Source organism: Melopsittacus undulatus, chromosome 3 (assembly GCF_012275295.1).
Source record: "Melopsittacus undulatus isolate bMelUnd1 chromosome 3, bMelUnd1.mat.Z, whole genome shotgun sequence".
Taxonomy (NCBI): Eukaryota; Metazoa; Chordata; class Aves; order Psittaciformes; family Psittaculidae; genus Melopsittacus; species Melopsittacus undulatus.
The window spans coordinates 17,280,503-17,305,407 of NC_047529.1; the positions used below are offsets into that span (position 1 = coordinate 17,280,503).

The following is a 24,905-nucleotide window of genomic DNA, read 5'->3' on the forward strand; positions in this document are numbered from 1 at the left end:
TAATTGTAAACAGTTAATAAATTAATAAATCAATAAATCATATAATAAAATAATAAAATAAAAACAACAAAACTAACCAAACCTAAAAAAAGCCCTGCAGGATGAGACAGAGTCCATGGATAAGTGCCTGCCACCACAATAGGATACACATGGCCTGTTCAAAGATGCCTTTGCAGGGAGCCAGGCCACAAATAAAACAAGACATGTGGTGTGGGGCTGAATTGGGCACTTTTTTATTAAATAAACAATTGATCCAAATACAGTAACTTTAAATCACTTAGGAGTTCTTTGTTGATGCTGACCAGAACTAATACATGCAGACAACCTGCATTTGGTCTTATAATTATCATTCCCTGCACAGCTACCACGCATCAGAAATCCCACTTCTGTGTGTCTTGGGGATGCAGGAGGGAAGATGAGAGAGAAAATATGAAGAGACACAAACAAGAGGAACAATCTCTTTTCATCATCCAAGAGTTTTAGGTAGTGCTTAAGTGTCAACAGATACAAGCAACAAAGGGGGGACCAGTCCCATTGTGGCACCCTATCTCCATGGGTTGTGCCCAACAGAGGGAGGAAATCAGGAGATATTTCACCACAACAGTTGCCATAATCAACAAAAATCAAAAGTGCAACTCAGGAAGAATATTTTGACCAAATATCTTGTACAACTTTCCTATTCAAAGAGGGTGAGATTAGGGCCAGGCTGCATGAATAATTTAGGTTCACTCTTTAGATCATTGTAGCTACAGTTATTTTTCTCCACTGTTCTTGGATGACTTTTGTAAGTTGGAGACCTTGTTCAGATGCCATATTTTAACCACTTTAGAGAAGAAAATGGTTTTTTTTAAGAAAAAAGACAGGCTGAATGTGACTGCTCCATAGGACAATCTTTTGTATTCTACAAAAATCAAATAATTTGGGAAAATAAAATTTGATCCTAAATAACTGAAATAACACATGAGTTTCTGTCATGTGTAAGGAAAAGATGAGGGCCAAAAAAGCAAAAATCTAGGTTTACAAAAGCATTACAATGATGACAATAAGGATTACTATCACATCATTTTTTACTAACACTTGTATAAGAGGTGTATTCTTTTCAGCTGGTGGGTGATCAGTTGGTGTCTTGAGATGAAGCTGGTGTCAAAAGACAAAAAATGCCTTCAGCATAGTAGTTTTCTGGATACTTGATCCTGATGGACCAGTCCCAGGCCTTAGGGTCTTTCAGGATCTCAGCAGAGTTCCTGAAGCAACATTTGCATCCCAGTGCTCAGTTAACCTTCTCTTGGCAGTTCTTTTGTGGATTTACATCCAAAAAGATCCAGGTCTGATGTCTGTAAAGGCTTATTTCCTACGGAGTAAAGGGATGAAGAAAAAGCAAGCAGGACAAATGTATCATTATCAAAACTGAAATAATAATCAGGATAAAACAAAAAGAAACTTTGCAATAAAAATATTACAATTAAGATTTTGGGTTTACACGTCTTTAATGGCTTGTGGGAAAATAGTAATAATGCCAACAATAAATACAGGAGCAACAAAAATGTGGGTTCCCAATGCCTGTGCCCACAGTGAGAATAAAAAATGCAAAGCCTGGGCCACCTTGCCTTTAATTTCCTAACTGCTGTTTTGTAAGGCTGTGTCATGCTTCTCAGTTCAAACACGCTTTGGCTTTTTATTATTCATGGACCTTTTTCTCAGTCAGTGGTGCTGAATAATAAAACAGCCCAGGATCAAATGGGCCAATTCTCCACGCCTGACACCAACTGCTACTGTTCGCTGGGCTCTGCCAAGCGTTGCCTCTGATAATGAGTGGGATTTGGTTAAACAGTAAATTAATGAATAATGAAATATCCAGGTTGATCAGTTAGAGAGCACGCTTGCTTTGCCCCCGGCCAAACGCTCGGGGCAGAAATTACTCTCAAACGGCACTTGTCTGTGTGTTGGGCTGGATAACTGTTTTACAGCCTATTGCCTGGCAGGATGTTGGAAAGGGGAGGTTGGGAAGCAAAGCGAGCAGAGCAAGGTCTTCACACACACCCTCCTGTCGGAGAGGGGAAGGAGTGGGTTTGGGGCCGTGCCGACCCCTCTGGCATGAAGAGAGAGTGGAGGGCTAAAGGGACTGGGTATGAGGCTGAGGGGAGGATGAGTTCCCTTCCAGGTCTTACTCTCTCCTCTCCGTCTCCCTCTCTCTCTCTTTCTTCCTCTCCTTTCGCAGCTTGAGTAGGGGATTACCTTGACCCTGGGGTTAACCCAACTGTTCTGCCCTCCGGTATCAGCTGTCTATTCTTGCCTTGTCCGAACAAGGGTCTGAGCAGGGGCCATCCCTCCTGGCAGGGGTTGTAGTCCAGGCTGTAAAAAGACTCTCCCCGAGTCCTGTGTCGGGTGCTTTTGGCAAATAAAAGAGCCTGTGAAAGGCTGCCTGCTCGGGATGGGGTAACGGCACATCAAGAGAGATGGAGAAAGCCATGCAGCAAGCAGAAAATAGTCCTGTAGCCTTCATTTGCTGCACCGGGAGAGATAAGTAGCTGTAAAATATTTCCCGCAGGTCAGTAGCAAAAGTACGTGTATGTAAACACACACACGCAAGATTTCTGCAGCCAGAGGCTGGGGGAAAAGCCCTGCTTGGCTTTTCACAGCCATCCTCCAGAGCTGCAAACCCTTAGCCCAGGGTGGGGTTTAGGAGTGGGGGGTATTGCACTGGCGAGAAACCCACTATAATTATTGCCTTTTGTCCAGAAGGGAAGCTCTCTGTAACCAACTTGTGAGGTGAGGTGGGTGGAGGGTGTTGGTGGTTTGGTTTGGTGGGTTTTTTGTTTGTTTGTTGGGGTTTTTAATTATTATTTATTATTATTTCCAACTTTCCAAGCAAGCGCCGACTTCCCAAGCCAGAGCACGGGGCGGGAGGAGTGGGTGTAAAATAATACTTTATATTTTTTAAAAGGTCGCGGCTCACTTATTTCGCTCTCCTCATGTCACTCCTAAGTTAAAGTTTAAAGAAACCTTTGAAGCGTGAGGAGGAAGAAGGAGGTCCCTGCTCCGCCCCGGCCTCCCCCGGCAGCTGCTGGGCAGGAAAAACCTCCAGCAAGGCTCCACCACAGCAAGACTGGAGGGCTTTTAGCCATAATCTCCTTCACTTTCTCAGCCTCCTTCTTCACTCAGCTCTCTGAAGAGTGTTTAGTGAGTGTGAGGATGAACAGCGGCTCTCTGGGGCAGGGTAAAAGCTTAACTCATCAAACAAAATCATCTCCCCCATTCACCGCCGCCTGTTCATATTAAATCCAGAACTTTTCGTTTTAAAATATTTCAACTCTTTCCTTCCTGCTTGAGTGACACCAATTTTAAATAGACTTTTTTCAAATCAGCCTATTTCCGTGAAAAGCATTTTTCCGAAAAATTGAGATTTTTTTCACACCCTTCCCATTGTTGCCAGTTATTATACTGTGATTTTTCTATACAGAACTGGAAACAGGCTCCCTTTTTCCCATTCAGAACAAGATATGCTCTGTACTGAAATAAAGCAGAGTATATAGGAGATCGGGGTTTTCTCTCACCCCGATCACTGCTCACAGTTTTAGGCAAGCGCTGCAGGCAGCTTTACCTTAAATCACCGGGAATTCTGTAGGACCAAAGGCTGTCAGGTGATGCTGCGTGCACCAAGATGAACTGTTGTTAGCTCTGGTTTCAGGAGGCTAAACTTCTCCCCCTGATACCTTGATGGATTTTTACAAGGAGGAGAAAAGTCCACACGCATTTCTCCTACTTCAGCTTTTTAAGCTAGTGAGAAAAAAAAAAAAAATCCCTACAATTGCAATTGTACCGAATGCTTTGTAAATCTCAACAAGGACCGGTTTGTCACCTGGAAAGAATCAAGCGTTTTCTGCTCTAAAGGAGATGTTCCTCTCGACCTGAGGGCAGCATCCTCGTAGCGTGTTCTTAAAAGATGACAGCGATGCCGCTCACACCGCTTTTTATTTAAGAGTATTAATAATGCCCGGCACCGCATTGCTTCCCAATTGCCATCTATTAAATCCTCCCTTTCCCACCCATCCACCCCTTTTTTTCTTTTTTTCTTTTTTTCTTTTTTTTTTGGGGGGGGGGGGGGAGTGTTGAGGAGGGAGCAGGGAGTTCTTTTGCCCCCTCCCGAGCAGACCTGGGGCAGAGGTGGAGTAAAAGGGTTATTGTCACTGCAAATTCGGGTGAGAAATACACACGCAAACACACACACCCCTTTCATTTAGTGTTGTTTAGAGGAAGCTCCAAAGTAATTGTGGTGATTTTGTAATTGCGTGAGATTTTATTCGTTTTTTTCTGTCGTTATAGTTAAGACAGACCATAGAGACGCTCTTAACTCCTAAATTTCCAGAGATTTCCTTCTTATTCCTCCTCCCCTTCCTCTCAAAGAGCATTCAGATGCAGAAGGGTGACTTGCTGGAAGGGAAATAGGGGCAGCCCTTCCCTGGCTGCCCCGGACAGGCCCTTTGCACCGGCTGGAGTCTATTTCAAGGGTTTGATTCCGAAGAGAAAAAAGAGAAGCATTTATTTTCCCCCTTCACTCCTAAAAGTCAGTACTGGTGCGTGAATGGGACTGACTCTGTACGCGTAGGTGAAGCTACACACGGTTGTGACACGAGATGTAACACAACATCCTGGTACAGCTGTGCCCACACAGACACACGTCCATCTACAGGGAAAAATGTGTGTGGATGCCTGTTTACGAGAGAGACAGACCAAACAAAGGAATCCAGTGACGAATATATTGGTACTGTGGATTATTTAAGACATTTGACTAGTTCCATCATAGGGACGCCAGATGTTATTTATGAGGTCTCATATAAATGTGCGCCATACCATGCAGGTGGGGAGGGAAAAGGAGAGGGGGGAAGCAAAACCAAGAAAGGAAAAAATTGAGTTCACCCCAAAGGGATGAAAGACAAAAATGATGTTTATGACTCTATAAATCACGGTGAAGTTTTATAATGGAAACCTGAACTATCCAGAGTTTTAAAAAGAGGATGGGACAAGGCAGGAGAGAAAGTCCCTGCTGGTCGTGACTGGGAGAGCAGATTCTAACATCGGACTAGTGGGGTAGGTAAGTTCTGATGAGCTGGTGACAGCTGCTATTCGTCTATATTTAACCGTAGCTGAGGAATAAGCTAAGAGAGAAGGACCAGGAGAGACAAACGAGAAAACAGAGAAGAGAGAAAGGAAGGAAGAAGAGAGGAAAGAAGGGAGGACCTCCGTGGAGTAATGAAGTGCAGGAGTGTATCTTCTGCCCGGACCCTCGGTTCCAGCCCCGCTGGGTGGAGGGAGGGGAAAAGGGCAGGGCACTCAGACAGCCTCTCGTGCAGCTACCTGCTCTCTATTCTAAATATACACTCATATGTGCTCTGAACGTGCAACCCTGACACTGTCGCCTGGAGCCTAGGAAACTTGGGGGGAGCCCTTCCTCTTCTCGTCAGGTGCTACTTTAAAGGGATATCTCGAGTTCCACCAGCGGGTGCTACAGGAGCTTTCCCTAGTGTTTGGTTTGTTAGGACGGTTTTTTTAATCCCCTTTATACATAAGTGTTGCACAGATCTCGGACAACAGAGAACCTTCCTGACCCCCACCTCGTGCCCCCCAAAACCCTCGCAGAGTCCGCTGGGAACTGGGAGAGCTGTTTTGGAAGGTTTCATGCAAAACACATGCTCTACTAAAATTCCTAGAGTCAGTGTGATTAAAACCGAAGGAAACAAAACAAACTGAAACAGCCTGCCATGCAGCCTCCCTTTTGGAAATCCGCTTCAGTGTCGCTGGTGCTCCCAGCGCTCCCCCGCTCGAGGGCATTCCGAACCCCACACCCGCCCGCGGCTTTGGGGTCCCCACTTCGCTCACTGCAAAGCCACGGTACAAAGGAGGAAAGGGGAAGCGGCTAGAGTGTGGGGATGGATGGAATTCCCTTTTCTCCTTTGCTCGAAGCTCCGCTGTTCCCCCACCTCGGTTTTCCCCTGCTCGGACTCCGGGCACTGCTGGCTCCCACCATCCCCCTCTCCCCGCCCCCCGCCCCCCCCCCCCCGCTTCCTCCATCCCGGACCCCCCAAACTTGCTCCAGGCGGTTTTGCCATCACACCACAAGGAAAAAGTAGGTCACGGCTGAGTCCAAGCCTGGCTGAAGCAGAGACAGCCAAGCCACGAACCTTCCCCATAAACCAGACTTTGGGGTCGTCATATGCAGTGTTTTGGTTTTTATTATCATTATTATTATGATTTATTTTGGACACCTTGAGCGATCAGCTGAGCCGGCTCCCGTAGTCCAAGCTGGAAGGAGAGGGAGAAGGGAGGTAGTTTGGGAAGTGGAGGTGGGGATGATTTTCTATTTTGTTATGTCCCCACCCCCTCCGAGAGAAATATTAAGTTGTAAAAAACGATTCACCGCCTGTTTTCGGTCCTGCATCTCTTCCCCTGCCCTCTTAAACCACCGTTCTCCTTAAAAACTGAGAGATAAAACCCTACCCAGACAAGTCTCCAGAGCGGGTATTTCACTCAAATGGTTCACGGCAGTAAAAGCGACTCTTTAAACTGGTTTCCACCCTCAGGGCTCTCAGTTTGAGCACCACACGTGGGTGTCTGTTTTCAGGGTGACTGTGCCGAGGGTTAAATTGACAGTCCTTTCCAGCCTCCAATTTACAGGTAAATATATAAGTATATAAATTATAAGGAAAATATTGTATATAATAATATATAATATAATGTATATTATATGCTATTTAAATTATATAGTAAATCTTATGTATAATCTAGTATCTGTTATACATAGTAATATGTAGCATATTAGACATAAAATATATATGAGAACACTGACAGTATAAATCCTGAGGCACTAATCTGCCCCCCTCTTCCTACATCCAACCGCAGGATAAATCCCGAGTCACTCTGGAATGGCTCCAGGTCAGCTCTGGGGATTCGGATCCCGAAGAAGCACCTCTTCTTCGGGAGCATCCATTACAAAACTGATCTGGGAATGGAGGGGAAGGGGAGAGCAAGGGAGTTGGAAGAAGAAGGTGTTTGGGGTTGAATATTTCTTTTTGCTAATTGCTGATATTGCAGCTGTAGAACTAAGGTAGAAAATAATCCTGCATTGTGAATATGAGCATCACTCCCAATCCGTACATAAGAGTATATAAGAGTATATATATGTATGTACACACATCCACGTATACATAAATTAAAAGTACAGTAACACAGGAGGGGGAAGAGGAAGAGGGAGAGAGTTTCCTGATATTGAAATCTTACAGAAAATGTTCTTTTAATGGCTAATATTTTGAAAAGAAAAAGATTTAGTCCTAATTCAGCTGGTAAAAGCAAAATGAAGCAAAAGTTCACATTAACATGACATGAGGTTTATTGTAGGTCTGCTTAGAATGAAGAGGTAAGAGTGGTAAAAGTATGGACACTTTTGAGTCAGACAGAAATAAAATACCCACATTTCTGAGAAGCAATATTTATTGTCTTTTTTTTTGTCCTTTTTTTTTTTAATGTAGAGACATGTCCTGAATTTCCCCAAAGCCTAGATTGGGAAAATAAAGACTTCTTGGTGTTATAAGTAAATCCGTCTGCAGAATCAAAGCAGCACCAACATTCAAAAAAACTGAAGAGGAAAATACAACAAAACACAACAATCTCTTTTTCTTTTATTCTTATTCTTATTATTTATATAAATCAGGTCATCACTGGACAAGAAACCAATTTCTACCCATTACCATAACAGCTTGTCTATAAAGAACAGAAAAGATTCAGATAGGATACTATCTAGTCAAGCGGGATAATTTTTTTTGTTGGTTTTGTTTTTTTCTTTTTTGTTTGTTTTTTTTTAATTATTTATTTTACTTGTTGTTTTAAATTCCCCCACCCATTCACAGAGGTATAGATTCACAGATAAATAACCCAAAAACTACTTGCTCGCCATATTTACACATTCCCATTAAATTAAACATAAATAAATATATACAAACTCAATACTGAATGCCTCTCCACATTTCTTCTCAGGAAGAGTCGATAAACTGATATTTCTCACTGCAGGGTCAGATTTTTCAAGAAGAGGAGGTGAAAGGGATCATTGGGGGCATAAAAGGAGAATTATTAGTTTTTTCTTTTATCTTTCCAGTTTCTCACTCTCTTTTCAAAGCTTTGCATTTGTTTGGGGTTTTTTTCCTTTATTTCTTGCTAGCACACAATGTTTCATCTCTCTCAAAACGTTCAGGCATTTGCCAGTGTGTTTGGGGATATATGCTTTTACTTTTTCCCTTTGTATAAGAAAATATACTATTTGTAAAAAGCTTACAGCCTCTCACACACAGGGAAGCCGGAGGGGAGCAGGAGTTTGGCCGGATCAATCTGGCAATGCTTGTGGCAGCTGAAATGAGTACCAAATTTCCAAGAAACATGTTAAAACAGAGCCAAATAAGTCTGCGTGATAAACTGGTCAGAAAGGGATGAGCAGGGGAAGTCAATAAGCCCTTTGAGCATAGCTAAAGGTCTTAAAACCATCTTTCTCCCCCTCCCTTCCAATCCCAAATGCAAATTTAGGGATTTTTGGGAGAGGTTGGTCTGGGATGCAAAGGGACTTAAAACAGCTTCTCACAGAGAATTTCTATTAGGTGGGACAAGACACAACCCGATCTTAAAGAAATTATCGGGTTGTAAAAGGATTCCCATAAAATTGGCTTCTTGTTTCCTTCACTTCTTGTGTGAATACCAACCAGGGGAATAAAAAAAAGTCAGGGAGCGTACGAAAACAAAGACTTTTCCAACAGAAAACAGAGAATTGTTATTAAAAAAAAATAAAATACCAAGAATGAAATAAAATTTACAGTAACCCACCTGTTTGGTTTGAAAACAAACTTTTCACGGTCTCTCCTCAAACTTTTCCCTTGAGTTAAAAAGCAAAGCTGCCGTGTTAATCCTCCTGTTTATTGATTTATGATCCCAAGGAAACCAAACCTTTTAATAACTCAGTTACCAGATAAATGTCTGAGGTGCCCAGCCTGACAAGTAGTCAGGCTGGGAAAGTAGAGGGGAGCAGGAAAATGCTTTCCAGTGGGAGGCTGAGTTTTGTTTTGTAGAGACCTCAGTCCCCTCAAAGTGGTAGGAGCCACTGAGCAATGGGCAATTCCCTCAGGGACCAGCACTAGACTAGAGGGAAGAACAGAGATGGATACACTCCTATGCCATGTTTTCTTCCTGTTTGCATTTAAATCAGAAACTTTGTGGGTTTTTTCTGCATACTCTAAAGGACAAGTCATGGATATCCCACTGAAATCGATGGAGATTTTACATTTGGCTTTATTTCACCTGAGCAAAGCACAGCCTGGCATTTGGAATGGTGGTAGAAGGCACAAAGTTGCCAGGAGTCAAGTGAAACTCTTCCCTTAGCCTTCTCAAAGTTTAGGTCATAGTGCAGGTGACCAACCTGTGCCTAAGGTAGATTTCAGTAGCGTTATCAGGACCTCACACATGCATGTGCAGGTCTTTCCCCAGGAAGCTGCAAGTGGGTCCCTCTCCTCATTAACCCACAGTGGTGGTGGGATACTGTCTTCTGCAGTTAAAAGGAGAATCCCCAACATCCACACAAAAGATAATGAAGGACCATTCTCAACCTCACTGCTAAAGTTTTCAGCTGGAAGATCTGGGTTGAGAAGGAGCAGGTCCCCAGGTCCCTGCATGTACAGCTGGGGAGGCAGAAGGCTGAGAGCTAACCTGAGGTCTCCTCAACCCCAGACACCCCACTGGGGTGGCTGGACCCATGTGCTCCTCACAAAGGTTTCTGCAGAGGGAAGGCAAAACAACGTTCAACGCTTTATGCTCTGTTTCAGTAAACAGAATATTCCAGTTGGGTAGAGACGGGAGATGTGCTTTCAGGTGGTGCCATTGATTTCTCCCCAGATACACACACATGCATATACCCCTTTCCTTTCCAGCACATCCCTGCTCAGGCATTCTGTGCACGGCAGCTTGGATTGTCCTTCCCCAGGATCCTGCTGAAACTGTATGTGATTAGCAACGGGTAGGCTTTGGAGGACCAGAGGCTGCCTGGGAGCAGCTTTTCAGTCTGGGCATCCCCAAACTACCTGCGTGGGATCCATGAGATCTATATCACTCAGGGATCTACACTTTACCCAGTGACAACCGCAGGGACATGCCAGATGTGAAACCCACTGTCATGGACCTGCTAGGTTTGAAGACTACCTCCAACTCATCCCAGCAGCCCATGGAGAAGGCTGTCTGCCTCAGTTTCCCCCTTTTGTCACATGAGATTCCCCACAGCACTCTGCCCCAGAAGAACAAAAGGTACATGAAGGAGGAGCAGCTCCAGAAGGGTTAGTGCTCTTGGAGCCTGGAGGATTCCTGGATTTCTATTGCCACATGTGTGTCCAGCTCTCAGGGAGGGAACAAGAGCCAAGAGACCTTCGCTTGCTGCACAAAGATTTGAAAAGCAGAGCAGGCCCTCAGCTGTAGCCATTTCTCAGGTAGCTAAGGATACTGAGAGTGTCAATCAAAAGGCTCATTTGCCTTTTTGTTTTAAGAAAATATTGTTGGGGGATGTTGAAAGTATTGCTGAATTATTTGTCGCCCACCATCCACTTTGGAAGGTATCTAGAAACTAAAACAAGGCTAAAGCTTCCCTTTTGTTTCTCTGTTCACCTTGTTTTGAGTTCAGGTGTGCCTGCTTGGGCTGGTGGGATTGATTCCTACAGCTTTAACAGGGATCCTAGGAGGAGGCCTGAGCCCACTGGAATTTTGACAGAAACTCCAGGAAATTTACCCACACCTACTAACTGTTCTGACATGAGCCAAAAGATGTGTTAGTGCGCAAACCCTACCCCACTGAGAAACACATATGCAATTACCCAGTGTGGTGGAATCCAAACAGAAATTCAGATCCTTACACTTCAGCATCATTTTTTACCATAGGAGACAAGGAAACGTATGTTAAAAAAAAAAAAGGGAAAGAAATCAGACTGCCCCTCTACCCACCCCAATCATATGCATAAGACATCCTGTCAGACACCAAACCACCAAGAAAAACATTGTCAGTAAGAAGTTTTTTCCCCCCTACCACACCAACTTGTTCTAAAGCAAGAGTCACAAGACTATTTTTTTTTTAAAGCTTTCTAAGAGAAACAGATTTTCTCAGACTGAGCTTGGAAACCAGGATATTCCCTGGCAAGCCCTCCCCGCTCCCATCACGAGGAGCCAGCTCACATGGCAACCCTTTCCTCCCTGGGTGCAAAACCCGAATGCCAAGCAAGTGTGGTAACATTTGACACAACTCTTATTTTCTTTGTGATATTACACCTTGATTTCAACCTATATTTTTATCTCATTCAAATTATTCCCTTTGAGCTTCTTTAAAGAAGTGCACCTACAGAATCAGAAACAACTGGCTTTGATTTGAAAAGAAAAAAATAAAAAAGAAAGAAAAGTATCAGAATATCAGAATTGTGTATTTTTTTTTCTCTGTACCTGATATATTGTGTAGGGATCTCTAGTCCTCTTTGAAGAAGCTCATAAGCCAAGCGGGCAAAGCTTTAGGAAACAGAAGAAAATAAAATAGTGCATACACCTGAGAAAGAATTACATACTCATATCACTCATTTTTTTGTTGTTGTTAACAGTTTTTTAAAAACAGGTGGAAGATATCTCTCACACACAGTACTGAAGGAAAATAAGGACTGAAACATTGGCATAGTTAGGAATATAAAACTCCCTAGAGAAAAAGAGGAGATCTCAGAAAATTAAGAAATCAGATAGAGCTGACCTTAATTTCAAATTCTGCAACCCATTATAGACAAAGCATTTGACCATCATAGGCAAGTACTAAATTACAAAGGTATGTTTGCATGCATGAATATGTGTGGCTATACACACATATGATATATATGTATATATCGATATATATACATATATATACAAACATACACAGGATACACACGCATCCCTAACAAGTTATGTGTGTGCATATACATATGCACATGCACACACATAGGTAGGTACACACGCACCCATACACACCTGTAAACACTGGCAATCTAAACAGAGAGTCTGTCTAGACCAGGAAAAAGAAAAAAGTTCTTGAAAAATAGAGTTAGATAATTCCAGTAAGCTACAATGACTTGAAATGTCCAATCTAATGACATCTAACATTAAGATGCTGCCATCTATGCAGCTCAAACTGGCTGGGGTGGATGGCTTCGTGAGAGGTCTGTGAACTCACCTCCCCTCCTTTCCTAGTCTAGACAGAACCAGGGCGGTGAGATGAGATGGGAAGAGTTGAGGGGAATGAAATTATGGGTTTTCTCAGAAAGGAATGATCTGGAAGAACATGTTACGTAGGGTGGAGACAGGATGTTGTTCAGAAAAACAACAACAACAAAAAAGATGAAAGAATAATATAAGAGTAATAGCAAGACAGACTGTGCAGCTCAAGAAATCAAAGCACTGACACCAAAAATGTTTCTCCAATTTCTTCCAATAAGTTATTCATTTCTTTCTTTTATTATTATTATTAATTATTATTATACTTCCCTCCCCCCAGATCATTATTTAAAAACTGTAAAAGAACAGAAGTGGGGAAAAAATCCTGGTGGTTGTCTTCACATGTTCCTGGCAAGAGACTCTGAACCACTGGTCTTGCGCCTTTGTGCTCCTCTGATCTTAAATTATTGTCTTTCTTTAATTATTATTAATTATTATTATTATTATTTTGTCCTACCTAATAGAATTCTTCCAAAGCCCAATCCAGTATTTTTAAAGCTAAAATTAAGACGTTTTTATTTTAAAAGATTATCTCTCTCTTTTCTCCTTTTTTTTATTTGACTTTTTTCTTTTCCTTTCTTTCTTTCTTTTTATTTTTTCCTCTCCCTTTCTCTCATTTTCTGTGTTTCTCTTCCTTGTCTCCAGTTTTACTACCTGGTCCTTCGCCAGATGTGTGCCTGTTAGCAGTGTTGTTGTTCAAGAACATCTTGTCCATGCCTTTGAGAGCTTCAGTCAGGTAGTTTTGAAGGGCTGTGAGGGCAGCACAGATAGCGGGGGCCCCAAAGCCATGAGTGATGAGGCTGAAGTGAGTCAAGCAGCTCTGAATGCCCGGTTCCAATATAGGGGTGGGCCGGCTGTTTCCAATGGGCGTCCTGTCCTGGGCCAAGAGATCTGTAAATTCTTTACAAAGTTGCCTGTACAGAAAAAAGGAAAACAAAGAGAGGAAAAGAGAAAAAGTGGTGGTTAGGCTCATCCCACACTTCTCCAAGACAACCAATGTTTAAGGAAGGAGCAGGTTCAGACAAAAGCTGATGCCAAGACCCAGGATAGGTCATTTTTGTCACCTTCCTTTGCCCTAGGACTGCTCAGGGACCAGCCATGGTGAGCCAGCATCTCCCTGCTCAGGATGATGCTCTTCAGGAGAAAGGTTTCTGCAACTGCAGGACAATACCAGGTCTGGAGACAGAATTCTCTCTGACAGCCACAAGAATGCTTCTGAAGCACTGTGTTGCTTCGAGGGTGCTTCTGAAGCAGTTTTCTTGGTGACTTTAGAAATAATTAGTACCAAAAAAAAAAGTTGTGCAGTGGGTTTGCCAACCACGATCTTCCTGGAGGCTGGGCAAGTCCCACCAATGCTGTTCCTGGAGGAAAGCACAGCTGTGCACTGAGAGCTACGTACCACAGGGACACAGTGCAGGAAAGGTCTAAAACAGAGTCACCTCAGAGCCTCCCTATGCTGGGCCACATTGTCAAAAGAGACCAGGACTCTGGGACTCCGTGCTGGTTTATTCATTGCATGAGGAGAAAATCGAGCACATCAAGTTTTATAACCGGGGGGTGACACCCCAATTAACACATTGGAGTTGACATCTGGCTCTTGTTTGTTTGCCTGTACCTTTGAAAAATCAGATTTGATTTTTCTAATGAATTCCCACCTACATGCTTTCTTTTGTATTGCTCTGGTCCAAAAGGCCTTCAAGTCAACAGGTGCCCAGGCAACGCAGAAACCCTGGGGGCTGGTGGGGTTCCCAAGGAATAATTTCTTTGAGACAGGTGTCTACCGAGGGACTGGAGAAAAAAGGGCCAGAATTTAAAAAAAAAAAAAAAAAAAAAAAAAGGAATAAAGAAACCCTTAAAAAGTACTTTCAGCTCTCATCCTCTGAAATTCTCTGGAATTCCCAGTGGGTTAAAGGTTTCAGAGGGTGTGGAAAGATAAAGGTCTGCTTCTATGTGTATTATCCATTAAGAAAGTGCAAGAGAGGAAACTTTGAATTTGGAGAGCAAACAGTAATGAGTCCAACATTTTACATCTTCAAAGAGCAAAGCAGGGTCTGCGAGCAATTAAAGTTCTGGGACATTAATATCTTCTGACCCTGCGGAAAAGGGCAATCAAATTCCAATCACGTCTAAAAAACATCTGGACAAATTTGAGCAAATGATTTTTCAACCCTCCATATATTTCTTTAAATTACACTGTCATCAGAGGCAAGCCATGTCCAAAGCATGAAATAAATGAGAATTGTTTAGGTTGGTGTGGCTTTTTTCTTTTTCTTTCCTTCCCTCCCCCCCCCCCCCCCCCCCCCCTTTTTTTTTTCCCGGGTAGACAAAGATGTGTGAAGACACATAGCACCCACCACTGGGGACTCGAGCAAACTATGAAGCACCCAGTTAAGTAGGCTTGGAGGCACAGGCAAGTCTAAATCATCACATACAGCACTGCCACCAAGAAAGACTCAAGGGAGGGACATGGAATGGGGAAATCAAACCAAAGATCAGCAGTAGTACATAGTGGGGGAGTCCTTATATTTTTCATCTTTTTTTTTATTGTTGTTATGAAAGACTGCATTTTGGTAGCAAACAGGTGTGTGTGAGCAGCTGGAGGGACAGACAGACACACTGAGGGAGCAAAACAGAGATTTTCAGCCCCCTTTCCATAAAGATCTTTTAATTGGGGATGGTTTGGAAATTATGAGCAGGAGCAGGGGATAGTCACCTATATCTTTCTCTAGGGTGTGTTGGCAGAAACCCCACTGCAAAGGGGCGCAGGAGCTATAGGGTCTACCCTGCCCACAGGACCATGAAAGCATCTTTCCTCCCTGTAATTTGGGGACTGAAACTTATTTAGGGATTGTAAAATCTGTCTGCTTTCAGAACAGATTTCATCTTTGAGGAAGGGCTTAAGGAGGAAGGGAGGATTTGGTGGAGAGGCGGGACAGAAAGAGGATAGTTAACTCGCACTCACTTTGTAGCAAGTAGCATGTTTTTCCTGGAGTGGAGGTCGCTGGGGTCCGTGTGCTGTCTGTTCAAATACTCAGAAACAGCTTTGGCTGGGAACTCCGTTTCGCAGATGTACCCAAAATCCCGGGCTAAATGAACGGCCTCACCTGGAGGAAAGGAGCGGTACATTAGCTCAGGCACCGATGACAGCCGCCTCCTGCCCACCACTCCCCGGGGAGGGACCAGCCCTTCAGACCTCTAACACCCCTTGTGCCTTGGGGACAGGAGCCAGGTACATGTTTTCCCTCCACAAGCCCTGTGTTGGGGGCTGAAGTAAGCCGATGGGCCAGATTTTTCAGTTGATGAGATTTGTCTTTGCTACAGTGCGATTGTGGTGGTGTGTACCCATGCAGTTGAGTGTGCAGAACTGTGGGAAAAGCACACGCACAAACCTACACACACCCCTCTCACCCCTACACACACGCACTTTCAAATTAACTGGGGGGGGGGGAAATAAAAAATGAGAGGGAAAATTAGTTAAATCCCGAAGGACAGAAGGACCCAAACTTTTCTTCAAAGCAGAGAACCCATTCCTAATTCAATACAGCATATCATTGTCGAAAATTTTACAGCTGTGGACACAGTGTTAGTATTAATGTAAATTCATTGTGGAACATTACATGCAAACTTGTTTAAACGAGCACTGCACCATCATCACCATCATTGCCACGTCTCTAAAATGATTGAGATAACTGTGTTTCTCCCTATGGAAACTATTAATCTCCCTTCTTAACTGACCATTCCACAACAGGAACTCTGCCTGGTCGAAAGACAGAAAGCAATGGCCACCTTTTTCTGTGAAAAATAATAATTACTCTAGTTCTAATTCTGTCACTTCCTGCCTGTCTGGTTTCGGTTTCTTGCCTCCAGAGTTTCGTGTCATCCAACTATTAATGTACTTCATGCCACAAGAAGAAGACAGTAGCTGCAGGAAGGAGGAGAAGAGGAAGGGGGAACAACCTCAGACTCTAGGGGGATTCCACCAGATTATAGCTCAACCCCTCTAGAATAAGCATTGAACCCTCTAAAGAACCGCCTGAGGGACCGTGGGGGAAGATTTCAAACACGCAAACCAGGTGTGTCTACTAACTCTAGGACCACCTTATTTTTAACGGTCGGGAATTGCTTTCCAACGTCATCTCCTGCTTCCCGAGGCTTCTCTCTCATCACTGACCCATTGATGACAGGTTGGGCACCCCGACAGCCACCACCAGCCCCCGTCTCCCTCCGGGGGCCCCCTGGGCATCCTAGCCGTGACCCCGGCCGGGGCGGTTCTGCTCTCCAGGATACAATAACAGCAACGCTAGATCATGGCTAGTGTCAGAAAAGAAAATAATTCTCCATCAGGCCCAGCTTCTCCTAAAAGCAGGGAGCTCTCAAGAGAAACTGTTGATTTGTAAGGAGATCAGGGGACCGCGCACCTTACTACACACTTAACATATTTTTTTCATCATTCTACAACCGCACAGGTTTCTGAACCTCAAGCCGGCTTCGGGAAGGAGCTGATTTTTCTGGCAGAAGAATGCACCGATCTCCACACAGGCAGGGAAGAAGGTGAAGCTGAACTAATCCCGGTTGTCGCACCCGAGATACTTCACCTCTCCTCCAGCTCGACCTTATACCCTACCCTGAGCTTTGCACAACCTTATGTGGGAGCTTCTTTCTACCAGTACCAGACTTTTTGCGAGCCCTCTCTGCATGAGGAAACGTTTTGTCGCTCACAAAACTCCATCAAAAGAGTCGAAAAGTCACTATCCAGCGCAAATGTTTATGCATACTTATATGCAGCAGAGATAAGTGGATTATTTAAACGCTTCTCGGTGTGTATGTGTAATGCAGATACATGTAATTCATAATTGCATCCATACTATTCCAGTTATGTTTTTTGGAGACGGTCCAGCTTCTGTTAGCATAAACACTTACATATCCTAAACATATTAGTGTCTCTAAATTTTACTTTTCAATACCGTAACAGTAAATCAAGGCAACATGACGACATCCAACATGATATTCGCTGATTTAAGATGAGGTGCAACCTCATCTCTCCTCTCTCCTTCCTCAGGAGCAGCTCTTTGCTCAGTTCTAGACACCTTAAGATAAACCGCACTCTGCAACTTTGATATTCCTCTTATTTCTTTTAAAATAAATAAATTCTGTATTATTTTTCTTCATTGAGCGTCCTGTAGTGACCATAAATAAGCTCGGGAGGAGCGAATTAGCGGGAGGATGGAATAGATGTGGAGTTGGAGAGCACAGGCTGGAAATTAATAATAGTGAGGGATGGGGCTGCCCTGCAGCATCACATATATGCACACATACACTTACACACACACACAACCTCATTCTTGCCACCAAGAGAGACCAATGCCCCTCCAGCCTGTGAGTTAAGTTTGGGGAATCTGATCCTTATCCGTGTTCATCCTAACCCGTCCTGAGTTTTACCTCTGCAAGGTTTTCCAATCTGATCCCAAAGTGATTTGTTTTTGGTTTTGGTGGTGGGTTTTTTTGGGTTTTGTTTTTGTTGTTTTTTTTTTTTTCGTTCGTAAAATGTCAGACACGAGTTCAGAGCAGGCAGGGGGGTGAAGGAAGCTGCAACCCCCGGCTTACCTTCCACCAGAGAGGTGAGTAAAGTGACATTTGCGGCCTTACGCCTGCCGGCTGGTAAATTCAAGCCGATTTTTTCTAGCCTTTCTCGCAAAGATCTCCCCCCGTTTTTCGATTTGGCTCTAGAATTGCAAAGAAATTAACATCGTGATTAACCCCGCGGTGTTCCTGGAAGAAACATTTAGTCTGTGCAGTCACTGAAGCCTGGAAGGATTTTCACTCCACCTGGGGTGGGCTGATTCCTGCTCGGGTTTGTTGAGATTTTCTTCATTTATCCTGGGGGTGATAGTAGGGATGAACCCACTTTCCACCCTATTTTATCAAGGGAAATCAAATAATGCCACATAGCAATAATTAACGTATAGCATTCTGATCTAGAGAGGGAACGGGTTCCTACTGTATGATACTAGCTGATATTAAGATGGAGTGAGGAGATGGGCAGAAACGTTAAGAGAATTAAATCCTCGGTTATTCCAGGAAAAAGCCTGGATGGGAAGAAGAGCGAAGAGGGGGAATATCTGGAAGGCTCAATGGGAGAATATGTGTGCCTGTGGATAAAATAGAAAAGGAGGAAAATATTTATTAACCCATTTCTGCGCTTGTATGTCTGAGTGTGTTCTGGTGCGGAAAGGCGATGCTAAGAGGAACAGCTCACCTGAAGGCAGGGTGCGTTATACAGAGGGAACTGATTGCCTGGGGGAAGATTTGAATGCCTGTCGGAGGTTACTGATAAGGACAATAAAAGAATGAGTGAACTATAGGTGGGAAATACACAGCTATTGTTCGGACGCCTGTACATATGTAAACCTCCAGGGATGAAATCTTGCCACCTGCGAAATGAGGGAAAGTTTTGGCACCTAAAATCGGAGTCTCTCCCAAACATCTCTTAGCTCTTACTTAAAATTATATAAGGATTAGTACTGTCTCTTAGCGAAACGACAGAGAAGCCAGGCTGGTTTCCCACTATTTTATATCAAAGTAAATAGGGCTACATGGCAGAATTACAAGAGAGCAGCTTTCTATATTTCACCTTCTCTGAAACAAAAGCTTGTATAAAATTTAGATTCAAGATAGGAGCTGAAGTCAGCAGCAGCCAATGACGGTGGCTTGGGCCAACTCCAGAAATCCACTGAAGTTCAATAATGATGCTTCTTTACCTTGCTAATTATATTTCCTGCAGTGTATCTCTCAGATGTTCTCCCTGCTCCATTTGTAGTTGTACAGAATGAGCAGGCAGGTTGGCATCTGTAAGTAAAACTCTGCTGCTCTCACTGGCAAAGATCCTGTCTGAACAATGATTACAGACATTCACGTGGAACGGCATCTATTTTAGGAGATCCTAATTCTCACGTGTATTTTTGGGTGACTGACAGCATGTGGCAGGACTTTCATCCACATCTCCAGACGTCATCGCGGATTTTTTTTTGCGGGGGGCTGTGGGTGGGGAGGGAAGCCAAACACAACTTTTCAAAAACACCTTACAGTCAACGTTGCCCAATTGCTGCTGCAGGATTTGGAAAAAGTATTTTCTTCTTTAAGATTAACAATTTTTAAACATGATCTGAAATTTATTCGAGGTCAATTTATATGCATTTGTTCCTGTCTCAAAATAATGCTTTATTTTCCCGTCTGGCATATACCTCACGCATAGAAAATGAAGTCTTATCCCCTCCCAACTTTCTACTGGCTTAAGAGAACTGGTACCTCATGCCATGACTTCTTTCCTATTCTGACTGGACATAGAGTCTTAGCCCACCTTTCCTCCAGACAAGTAATTCTGGCAATTCGCAGCCCTTCAGACATTACCAAAAAGATAAAAGCCTTTCTCTGATAGTTTTTCCAGCTGATGACCTCCGAGCTGAAATTCTCGTTGCTGGTATCTAAACGCACAATCTCCCACTTGCTATGATGGACAGGTATCCAGACCTCCAGGTCATCCCTTGGTCTTTATTTTCCTCAGTACCAATAACACCAACTATTTTGAGGTCTTCAGCAAAACCCACCAGGACATCAGTGGGCGATTTGCACAATTGTTGAATAGCAAAGGCTTCAACATCAACTGTGAATAATTCCCCTAGCAACTTTCTTTAGTTGAAGCATTGTTTCTGACTTTCAAAGCTATCTGTTGCTGGTTTTCTTTAGTCAGCTACTTACATAAGTTACAGGCTGCCTATTAATCCTCTGCCAATTTAAATAATGTCTTGTGTAACACCATGTTAATTGCCTTATCGTTATAGTCATATAAAGGTAGTCTCATGGATTTATCTACGAAATCCCTAGAAATACATCAGGTCCTGAAATACATATGGTTCATCATGCAATGTCTAACTGCAACATGGCCATCGTCATATTTTATTTTGACAGTTTTCTAAGAGAGAAGTGTGAGAAGAAGAAAAATTAGAAGGTGTGCGCATGTAGAAGAGTGAAAATCTTCTTGCCTCAGTTCCTTCATTCTGGAACTGAGACAAGCTCCAGATTCTTTGACAGAAACCTCAGTAGGCTACATCTTTCTCTAGTCTCCATATGTTCATCTCAATGTCTGAGTACAGCATATTTTCGCCTAACCCTGAATGTGACACACACAAGCTATGGCAGTAAGGTCAGCGAGTACTTGCAGTCATCTTTACTGTTGACCAAATATTTTGGTGCATGCACGGATACCCAACCATGGGCATATTCATACATATGCTTCAGCCTCTTACCTTCTAAGTACTCCTCCTAGAAGGGATGCATTCAGACACTCTGGAGGAGAAAGGCGTCTTTGAACTTCTCCTACAGTTACTTTATACTTTGAAGTTGAACTAAGCAAGGACAAACGGCCAGGTACAGAGCAAAACACCTCTCCAGTATTGACTGAAATTCCACCCAGGAAGCCATCTTTGTTCATCATCAAAGAAGTAACAGATTTTGGAGGAACAGGAACTGGAAAAAGAAAAGGGAGAGAGGGGAGAGAGAAAACATCATGTCGTGAAGGAGTATTGGATAAGTCTCTCTGACATGCACAGAACAGCAAAATGAAAGGGAATTTTGAGTCTCTGGCTACCTCCAGCAACCTAAAGGGTGCTGCTCCCCCAACCTCTAGGAAATTGCTCCATGAATGATGGATGGATAGAAGGGTGGTACAGTACAGCCTCTATGCAGGGTTTGATCATTGAAAAATAAAATACATATTGGCAAGCACCTGGCAACTTTCGGGTTTGAGCCTGTGTCTCACCCAGAGCCCCCCGATGCCTTTTGTACAACGGACAGCGCCTTTCTGGAGGGGAAAAAAAAAGGAAAATTTACTTTTTTTTTGCTAATGTTTCCATTACTGCTAAGCTGAGCCAGGAATAAATTCACTACACAAAGGGAGTTGCTGTCTTGAATAAGTATCAAGGCTGGAGGATACAGCAACCAGAAGACAGCTCTGTTATTGCTTTGTGTTTTTATTAACTCTGGTTTATGAAATGAGTCTTTTCTTTCAGAAAAATGAACACCAGAAAAAAAAACCACCAGAAATCTAGTCTAACCATGGCTTTCTCCACCTTGATCATATTGTGCTGTCCGTAAAGTAATAGGAACTCTCCTGCCCCTAAATAAAGCTAATCTAGTTACTGTAACACGTATTTAAGGTAGTTATGGGTAACTACGGGTATATGTAACACATATGAAGGCAGTTATGGGAAAAAAATCAAAATAAAACAATAAAGCAAAATTAAAACATGGTATTCTGTCCACGACAAAAAAAGAAATATTTCTTTCCTCTGAGAAAACAGTGAGGTTATTTTGAAAGTTACCAAGGGGATTATAACAAACAAATTCCTATAACAGCAAGCATGCACACTCAGAAATAAACAAGAACAAAAACTGGCTAAACCAGAAACGAGAGCATTTCCCCCGTGACCCGAATTTTGTTTACGAACAAACTGAAATAGCTCCCTCATAATTGTGGGTAAGTGTGATGATTTACAGCAGGTGCCCTAATCAATCAGCCAATCGCTTTAATTTATAGGGAGCCTCTCTGCATTTTCCCCAGTTGTTTCATTTCTGCAAGTAATTGATAACAAACCGTACTTAAGGTATGTTTTATGCAGGAGTTAATAAGAGCTGACAGCTGCTACTGCTGCTTCCTTTCGGAATCGCTGCAACACGCCTTTCCCTATAGAAAATACACTCCAGAATTAGGGAGTTGCTGGTAGTAGAATCCTGGCAGTCCAGCGGGCATCTTTCAGAGGAGAAAACTAATTGTTTACATACCCTCCTCGAGTAGATACTGCTCCACAGTCTCCCATTTCCACTCAATCAATTACAAAACCAATTCGGCAAATAATAGGGTTCTATTATGCACATATGCCAGCTATTTAGGTAGTTATAATACATGTCAGTTAAGTCATAAAACCCCTGTTTATTTGCAACATAGCTGGAGAATCAAACCATTAGGGTTGAGCGGATATTTAAGTCGTCTGGAGCTGCTAAACAATAAGATCGGGTATCCTAATATATTACTAAGTGCTAACTACTGGGCAATTGCCAATTTTATAACCTCAATGTATGGAATAGACACAACCGTGTTTCACTGGTTTTATTACAGATCATTTCCTATTGCCAGACCAGACCCCCACAATAAAAGCTCTATAACAGCTAAAAACCAAAAGGCATGTCGATTTTAGACATACATATTGCTTTGTATGCCTTGTATATAGTCTAAAGTATAAACAAATTATTTTGAGTGGCTTTACTTCAGGGAATCAGAAAGAGAGATGGATTCTTATTTCTCTATTATTTTTAGTTAGGCAATTTATACAGCTCATAAAGGCAGTTTCAAATAGTTTGAGAACTGCACAGAAACAGTTATAAAGGAGTTAGATAGAGGCCCACTCCTGCTTTCATTGCTATTAATGGCAGGAGGAAGGAGGCTGATTGATATTGATTCTATGGGAAAAGACTCATTTGGAGTCTCAGAAGTAGCTCTGATAGACAAAAACCAAATACCTCCCCACCCCTCCCCCGTTATACATAGACATATCACTTGTTTCATGCATGATGTTCTGCAATGTCGTTCTAGTGAAGCATCAAGAAAAAGTAACAAATAAATAAATAAATAAAAAAGAAAACAACAACAAGTAAAGCAGTGCCACCAGACAGATTTCATGAGTGGCATTTTTCTCTTTGCCCAACACATGGGCTCAGTGGTTCCAGTACACCTTTACAGTGGCTATATTTAGTCGCCAGTTTATCAGGTCACTGTCCAGTGAACTGAAAAATTAAACAAGAGGCAGCAATTCCACGAACATCTGATCTTAGTCCAAACTCACTAAAGAGTGAGGGACCCGTGCAATGGTGAAATGTGCTTTGCTCCCCCCTTGCTCTGCCCTTTGGAGTGCTCATTACATTAGTTAACCTTTGAAATATGGATTTTCACGTGCTCAGGTTTTTGTTGTTTGGGTTTTTTTGTTGTTTTTTTTTTTTTCCTTGCAAATTGCTTTTGGGAAGCAGGCTGCCTTGGCTCCCTCCCCCAATAGGATGAGAACTCCTCAGGTTTTCTCTCAACCTCTGCCTCTCCCAAAAGGACAGTATGAATATACCCATCACTTGGACTCTAATAACTCTAAATTTTAGAAGCTTACCAGGCGGTGTAAGCATATCTATTGCAATTTCATAGCTTCAGAGAAATGTATTCTATCTAGACTCTATATCTTCTGTAAATTACCTAATGTTGTCTCAAAAGAAGTGTTTGCCATGGAATGAATTATCTCTATCTATATCGTATCTATGTGTTTATCATGGCTATAGCTTTTCAGATAGAGCCCAGACATTACCAGAGATAATAAAACGTGGAGGTTTTAGTGGGTGAAGAGATATACATGTCCGTGCGAGCAGCTGCAAGTGTCAAATCCCTGAATGTATGTAAATAGAGTGTAATACAGAATATATTTGTAGCCCATGTCAACTTTACTCTTTGGCTAGGGATTGCGAGAACTGAAATAATCAGAGTAACACACACATGTGTACACAGCATCCCCAGCAATTCTGCCTTAACTTTATGCCTTTTAGCTCTTGTTATCTGCAGCAGAAAATATTCCATTTTCTTTCCCTTCCAAACTCTATTTGCGGTATGTGAGCATTCACAATTGCATAATTCCCTTTTCCAAAATCTCTGCCTTTTCTTTTTCTTTCTCTATTTTTCTCTCCTTTTCTATCCCTTTTCTCTCTTTTTCTCCCCCTGTTGTTGCTTCCAGCCTCTTTGTCATTTCTCCCCCTTCCATTTCTCTTCAGCTTATCAATAAACCAGGAGAGCAACAGTAGCCGCTTGATTTGTTAGTAATTATAAGCACACTGCTCCTGCAAACGGGATCTCTAGATGAGTGAGATCGCTTTAAAACGACAGCAGGAAATGGTGGGGAAATGGAGCATGGCGAAACTCAGCGTGAAGCTTTCAGTTCTTTACATGTTTACAATTTTCTGTGCATACATTAAGTCTTAGGGGTTGGGGTTCTTATTTTTTTTTTGTTTGTTTTGGTTGGGGTTTTTTTTGTTGTTGTTGTTGTTGATACTGGTGATCCTCTGTTGAGTTGCTTTCCACAAAAGTATAAAAATGGGCATCAGTGCAAACATGGAAGTGGAAATGGAAATAAAAGGGCATTTGAGGAGCACTAAAAATAAACAAATAAATAGAAAAAACCGCAAATGAATAGAATAAATAAATATTAATAAATAAAATAATGCCCTGAAAATAGTTGAATAGCAAGGCTCTACTCTATGGTTATCGTTGCAACAACCCCAGTCAATAATATGATCACCTGTCAGTCGATCAAACAATCAAGCTGAATAAATATTTCTTATATTTCTTACTAACAAACGTCATAGCCAAACTTCTTGCTATTTTGCTATTGAGCTATCAAACAGCTTTTTTTTTTTTTTTTAAATCTCCTACTAGGCAAATTAAAATCAGTTAAAAGTTCTTTGTCCATCATAACAACAGGACTTTGTTGTAACTTGATTTGGTCTGCCTTGGTAGCCAAACCAAG

The 24,905-nt window shown here is 42.5% G+C and overlaps 1 protein-coding gene across 4 annotated transcripts in view; it reads right to left on the reverse strand.

Annotated features, from left to right (window-relative positions):
* Positions 1–6,247: 6,247 nt before the first annotated feature.
* TFAP2B (transcription factor AP-2 beta) overlaps positions 6,248–24,905 on the reverse strand; it is a 33,608-nt gene continuing 14,950 nt past the window's right edge. For 2 of the 4 annotated variants that reach the window (XM_034060352.1, XM_034060348.1), the window contains 4 exons: positions 20,601–20,820; positions 17,902–18,020; positions 15,260–15,401; positions 11,580–13,211 (listed from right to left, as the gene is read on the reverse strand). In XM_034060352.1, the coding sequence (XP_033916243.1) occupies positions 12,911–13,211; positions 15,260–15,401; positions 17,902–18,020; positions 20,601–20,820 (782 nt within the window). In that variant the 3' untranslated portion in view covers positions 11,580–12,910. The other 2 variants (XM_034060350.1, XM_034060349.1) reach the window with 2 other exon arrangements.